The sequence below is a fragment of the Rhea americana genome, unplaced genomic scaffold, assembly GCF_003343005.1.
Source record: "Rhea americana isolate MKP2758 unplaced genomic scaffold, rheAme1 scaffold_289, whole genome shotgun sequence".
NCBI classification, from domain to species: domain Eukaryota; kingdom Metazoa; phylum Chordata; class Aves; order Rheiformes; family Rheidae; genus Rhea; species Rhea americana.
The window spans coordinates 296193-303295 of NW_028186411.1; the positions used below are offsets into that span (position 1 = coordinate 296193).

Here is a 7103-nt window from a genome sequence, read left to right on the forward strand (position 1 = left end):
TTAGGAGTTACCAAATTCCTTTATATTGAGCTTAGCTCTTCAGCTGGGATCTTTTCTAGAGTTTATGGAAAAGCATATAAGAAGTTTTCCATCAATAAAGAGAGAATTTTAAAATCTTCAAAGTTATAGACAGGCTAACTTAGAAAGGTGGAAATGAAACAGGAGACATTCACTTCCATTCTGATGACTCAAATATAGACACACAGAATTCCTCCCTATCTGATACTTGAAGTAAAGATAAGTCTACACAGGAACAGTTTAAATCTACCAACCACAGGGCAGAATCAAGTCCAAAAGTTGCTTCTTCATACCTTACACCAGCACTCAAGATGAACTTTTTCCTCTGCTTTTTCAATCTACCTAAAACCTGGCAGAAGGACAACTAGGTATACTCTGATTATTTATCAAGCTAATTAATACTAACATCAATTTGTTACCTTTAATTTCGCATAAAGTATTATCCTTTTCCCAAAAGCATTGATTAAGCACTGAAACTACCTTAGAAATTTTCCAAAATGAGTTTTCACTAAATATATTGACCCACCATTCATTCCATTGTATATACTTCTGTGGTGAGGTGACAGGTCATCTGTTACTTGCCTCCTGAGGGTACCTTCTCTGCTGCCTCCACTTAGATGTTTGAGATGCTCTGGGCTCCCTCCAAAATGTTGTTTGAGATGCTCAGGGCTCGTACCCCTCACTTTGTGGAGCTGTTCTGTGCTTCCACTTGGTGTGTGCTTTTGAAGATGATCTGGGCTGCCACTGCTGTGCTTTTGATGCTCAGGGCTACTACCAGGCCTGTGCTTTTGAAAGTGTTCAGGGCTACTACTCAGAATGTGCTTTGGGAGAGTTTCTGGACTGCTACTGCTGTGCTTTTGTTGCTCAGGTGCTTTGACAATGGTTTTGTGATGTTCTGGACTTGGTCCTTTCAGGTGATGATCAGGACTGCCAGAACCCCTAGGCTTCTGGAGATGCTCTGGGCTGATACTCCTGTGTTTCTGATGCTCAGGGCTTCCTTCACCCCTATTTTTTTGAAGATGTTCTGGACTAGTACTCGGATGATGTTTATGATGGTCTGGACTGTCTGTACTTCCAGTGCTAGAAGTACTACTCCCATCACCGACATCTCTTATGTAGGTACTTGTTGCAGTTAACTGGCACAGGCTGATTTGGCTGTCGATAGAGCTCCGGCTGCCTGCTCCACCACTCTTCTCCTCATCCAGCAACACACACAATTCTTTCAGTTCCAGGTTTTCTTTAACTACTTCTTCTTGTCTCACTTCCAATTCTTTCAGCTTCTGCAAGTATAAGGCAACCTCTTTGTGCATAATGCTAGCACTGTACCTGCCCAGTCTCTGCCATTCCCGGGATACCTTCTTGCCTTTCTGCCTGTCATCATCCAGAAAGCAACAAAGGTCTCTCAGTTCCTGGTTATCTTCTTGCAGCTTCTGATTGATATCCTTTAAAAGAAAGATAAGCATGAGAAAAAAAGTGTCTAAGAAAATTAATATTATACAAAACAGTGAACAGCACTGCTATCATCTAAGCACTCAAGTGAGGCATAAATAATTTTGTATGTAGATCTGTCATATTATAACTGCATCATGTTTCATTCTAACAAAACACCTGTCCAGTACAAAACTGAATACACAGAGCTAATTTTGAAAGGTTCAATGACTAACTTCTGATATGGTATGAAAATCTCAGATGTTTAATTAATGCTCAAACAAAAAAACACCAATCAAAAATCCAGAAGATCATACTCTCTCATGACGTTCCCACTCCCTCAAAAATTTTCACTAGAAAAATTATTGCTGACTAAAATGAGAAAGTACAGAGATGGTAATCTCACTCATATAATTAACAACATTTATATTCTCTATTTTTAAAGCATATTCACATATAAAATGAACTTTAGAGATTTAAAATATTTTGGTTTTGTTTGATTTTGCTTCAGATTTGCATAAAAGAATCTTGTCTGTTCTCACTTAAATCAAAATTGGTTCAAGCACTCTGAAATGAAATAATCTGCTTTAATTGTTTTGTTAGAAGTGAAAAATCTAAGCAGTACATGTTCCCAGTGCCCTTCTCTAACTGAAGAATAGCAATGCTCTGAAGAAAAAATGCTCAGGCTATTACTGTAGCAGAATAATATAGAAAACATTTTCAGTTATTTCATCATTTAACCAACTGGTTTGTAACCAAATTTTCTTTCTCTGGTCTAAATATTCTTCCCTTCTTATGTCTGATATTACAAGCTTAGCCTTATAGAAAGGCCCTTTTTAGCACAGTTTCTTAAAATAAAAACTCTGCTGGGTGGTGTATACATGTGCGTGCATATGTATGTGTGTGCACACATATTTTTGTGTGACCTTCCTCCCAAAATGACTTTGAACTTGACCAGTTTCAACACAGGTTTGACAAAGGAAAAATCTCAGTGAGGTTGCAAGGTAACCTGAAAAACCTACATGGGATAGGGATTCTTGAACTGACTCCATGGTGGAAAAAAGTCGAAGCGATAGCCCACAGTTTAATCAGTTAGAGTAGGTAAGCACACAGCACCCATTCATTCAAACGAGGCTCAGCTCCTCGTTGTTACTCAGGGACATATTCCTTCATATGGGACAAAGAAGCAAGTAGATATCTAGATACCACTGAAATTCAGTAAGAGCCCAGAGACCTTATTCCCCCAAATTCCTTTTAAAAGTTTCAGTTGAGACATCTGAACAAAAGGTGGAAGTTAAACGTCACTTAGGAAGTTCAGAATTGAGAGAGGAATTTGTCACTCCTTCCTATGCATTTTGGCATGCTTTGTTACTTATCTGGCAGATACAGAAACCCGCATAATATCACAAAACCTTTGAACATAACCAGGAGTACAATACTGCTGTTGTAATTTAACTCGCATTTAAAATGTAAGCTCTATTTTTACTAATGTAATATCACGGGTCTCTTTTACCCCCAGACACCTTCTATTGTCAAAAAAAAAGGGAGGGGGCAGGACTGTCACRTGCTGCAGAACAGGAAATCTTGGATTATCAAAGACACTTTCTCAATAACTTTAGCAATAATTCTACGGGTCATGAACTCTCTTCTATTGTACCCTCACATAATAATTCAAAAGGCCACACTGCATCTGGCCTCTCCTTCTCACCAGCCTCACCTTAGCTAAGGAGTTTTACAAAAAGCATCATGTCTCCCAGTGACAAGACAGATCATGCTTCATAGTCACATTTACATTAAAATAACTTTCTAGTTCTCCAGCACAGTTGTACATGCTACATCAGGGTAATTCTCTGCAGTAGTCACACTACCCTCCCAATTCTCAGAAGCAGAGAAGGAAACATTGGGGATTATGCCTCCCACATAGCACGAGAGTTAAATTAAGACAGGATAAATCGTTACAGAYTTGGTCTGCCTCTCGGTGCAATCTGTGGAAGTCCATCACTGAAAATGATTTCGTTAGAGATGCATCCTCAGATGTCCTTTTCAGATAAGGAAACCAGAGAATGATTCTCATCATTCCAAGGCAGAGCCTAATAAGTTGTCTTAAAAAAAGTGACCGAAAACAGCATATGTAAAACTAAGCCTTTCGAATCTCTGCAGCTCTGCACACTATATTCTTTCACATGCATTTCAGATAGAAACATTGAAACTTGGTAGAAACCAATGAAGTCTACTATAAAAGTGATGAGGATTAGATGTTCCCATCAATCCAAAGCAGCGGGATACGTTATAGAGCAGTTGTGCTCCACAGACCACACAATAGTTTGTCATCTCTTAACTGGGCGCTTCCTTTTTAAGGGGGCTCAGATCCCATTTGCTTTTCAYGCCATTCTCGGTGGGAACCGCCAGCACGTTCCCCCGAGGAGGAAGCCACTCGTGGGGAGAAGCAATCGTGTGCCGGGCACTTCCGCGCAGGGAAGTTTTCCGCACAAGGACCCCGCACGGCGGGAAGGTCTCCAGCCTCCGCGCCCCCCGCGGCTTCTCCCCTGCTCCCCGGAGCCGCCCCSTCTCCTACCGGGCTCCCTGTCTTGCCCTCCCCCGTCGCCCGCTACCTTCAAGCCGCGGATCTCGCCGAGATGGAGCTGGAGGCGGCGGTTCACCTCGCGGATGAGGTTGCTGTGGTCCAGCATCGCGCTCATCTTCTCGGCCTCGGCCCGGCGGAGGCTGCGGATCAGCTCCTCCTTGCTCCACTTGAGCAGCTCCTCGTCGGACACCTTGGACAAGTCCTCGGCCGGCGCCGCCCCGCAACTTTCCGCCGCCGCTTTCGACATGGTGGCGACCAAAGGGCGAGGAGGGCGAGCCCGAGCCCGGCGGGACAGTCACGGCCCGGGGCAGCCGCCGCAGCCGAGGGGCTGCGACCCTCCCGGGCCGCCTCGCGAGGGGAAGCGGACGAGCCCGCAGCGCCGCGGGCAGCGCTTCCCGCAGCGGCGGGGCCGCCGCGCTTCCAGCCCGGCGATTCGTGCCCGCTGCGCCGGCACAGGCTGCGGAGGGGGTACGAAGGGAATCACCTCCGGCCCCAAGCAGCGGATCCTGGAAAAAGAGAGGAAGAGGAGGAGGAGGAAAGGGTGTGGAGGAAGCCAGGCTAAAGTCTCAGGAGCAAACTTCCCCCTTCCAAAGGAAAAAAAAAACACAAAAGGAAAAAAACGCTCTTTCAACAAGTCAACGGCAGCAGCGTGGGGCTCGTCCTCCGCGCTCCTGCGGAGCGGCTCACCCCCTGAAGCCGCGCTGCCTAACGGGGGCTGCAGCTGTAATCGGCCTCTCCTCGGGCGGCAGACGGAGCCGTGCAAAAGAGGAACACGAAGTCCCGAGCCGCAGCACCATCGCGGGCGGACGGGCAGAAACGGGCGGACGGGCAGAGAGACTCCAAGCGCTCCTTAAAAGCCGCCTCCGCCTGCCAGCTTCGTGCCCGCGGCGCGTGGGCGGCGGCCAGGGGAAGGGGCGCAGGCGGGGGCAGGTGCCCGCAGGGCGGCGGCGGCAGGAGGAGGAGGAGGAGGAGGAGGAGGAGGAGGAGGAGGCAGGAGGAGGAGGCAGGAGGCAGCGCGGCGCGGAGCGGAGGCGCCGGCGGCGGCGGGGAGCGGGCGCGGGGCGGCGGCGCGGGGCGCGGGCGCCCCCTGCTGCCCTGAATGAAACACTGACCTATTCCTGCCCTGAAAAAAGAAGATACAACGGCAGAAGTTCATGAGCTGAAATTATTAGGCAAATAATTGAGGTGATACCCAGTTTTAAATCGCCTAGCTCCCCCAGAAGGATCCCCTGCAGACAGAGAAGGGTGCCTTATTAACAGGCCCTTACCACTTTTAACTTTGCAATTTTATAATTGCTTAGCATTAAAGAAGATTTCTGATTCTTAAGAGGAAAGTTTAAAGTACTTAATATCTCCACTTCTCTCTTTGTAAATCACACTGGTAAATCATGAGGCTGTAGTGTGTCAGAGCACAAGCAGGGCTGGCTCTGGCAGAAGGCAGTTGCACCTGGAAGATGTGCCCCTCATGTCCCACCATCATCGTCACAGATTCCCTTGCCATTTTGCTGCCTCAGGCAACTCTCTGTCCTCTCRAGTAAGACAAATCAGCTGATGCTGCAGGAGCAGACTAATCTTGAATTATTTTCTGCTCTTGGTGCTATTTAAAAGTTGCCACAAGAACATTTAAATCAAGTATTATTCCTTCTTTCTTATTTTTAATCTTCTCCTTGAACTAAAAGCTCCCACTTGATCACAATAAAAGTTTTACCACCCCTCTCTATCTTGGGCAACCCTGTGCATACTCACCAGGTCAAAAAGCCCTACGTTTTCCCTTTCCAAGCACCATTCCAACATGTTCCGTCAGCCGATAGGGTTTTTTTTTCATGGACCTCCAGTTGCTCCGTGCCTGCTATTGGCAGACGCTCTGGCTCCATTCGGCTGGCTCCCAGGATGACCCAGCAATGCCAGCAYCTGACACAGCTTGCTTCTTCTCATAGCTGGTGATTTAGGTCACTTAGCAACCTCTGCTCTAACTATTTCCTTATAGTAGTCAGGGAATCAAAGCTGAGCTGCTAACAAATGATGTACAATACTCTCCAGGACACAAGAGAACAGCCCACCACCCCTAACGCACAACAGCACCTGTTAGGCACAGGCAAGTGCCAGCAGGATGGCATGTTTGCTAAGCTGCACTGTGAACTTTCAAGTCCATCACAGCCAACAAAAGATTCAAAATGTGTGGAGATTAGCACTGATCAGGAGATAGGATTTCATGATGGCAACACACCATGTAAATTTTTTCCCTGAAAACTCTCCAAACACTCTCTCAAATCTTCTGAAATTCTTCTACTGTAAAGAACAAAGGTTTAGATAACAACATCTGACCAGCCATAGCATAAATACAATAAAAGACCATGAATAAGACCTGTCATTTTTTAAATCCAAGTATATTCCATTCTAATGCAACTAAAAAAAGAACAGCTTGGAGAAAAAGGTAGATTTTTTTTTTAAGTTCTTCTAATTCTGGAGAATATAGGTTGAAAAGTCCTATTATATTAGATTTATATAACTTCAAATATATTCCTTTCCATGAAATAAACAGGTGACTGAAAAATGACAGTTTTAATCCAGAATTTTCAAGAAAGAGAATGTCCATTTGCCTCAACTCAACATTAATGGCATTTTTTTTTTTATCTTTTTCATGTGAGGCCATGGAAAGCATGGCTCTGAGATGAACTGCTTAGGGAAACACTGTATTTTGCAGTGATATGAAACACCTCCATATTTATGTCTTTAAGAGGTATAGCCTTACTGTATAGACACAAATGTGAAAGGATAATTCATATAGTATGGCCATTAGAGACAGTTTAATAATAACAAACTTCAAAAGTTTGGGACAAATRTACTTCCAATAATGGAACCAAAAAAGTATCAAGTGAGGACTAATTTAGGATGTTTCAACAGGAAAAGAATCTAATAGCACATTCCCTCATACTTCTGCTAGAAGATCAAAACGGAAGTGAGAATCGCTACATAATTATTCCTATCTTCTGGCAATTCTAAAAATTTACTTTTATATAGTCCACCTAATTGCTTTAGTGTTGAGCACTTTCCTACATTGGAGCTGCTTATC

The 7103-nt window shown here is 44.8% G+C and overlaps 1 protein-coding gene across 5 annotated transcripts in view; it reads right to left on the bottom strand.

The window, feature by feature from the left end:
• CCDC85A (coiled-coil domain containing 85A) overlaps positions 1-4398 on the bottom strand; it is a 99863-nt gene extending 95465 nt beyond the window's left edge. For all 5 annotated transcript variants that reach the window (XM_085308965.1, XM_085308969.1, XM_085308967.1 and 2 more), the window contains exons 1-2: positions 4059-4398; positions 545-1460 (exon numbers count right to left, since the gene is read on the bottom strand). In XM_085308965.1, the coding sequence (XP_085165091.1) occupies positions 545-1460; positions 4059-4277 (1135 nt within the window). In that variant the 5' untranslated portion in view covers positions 4278-4398. The remainder of the gene's footprint in view (positions 1-544; positions 1461-4058) is intronic.
• Positions 4399-7103: the final 2705 nt, after the last annotated feature.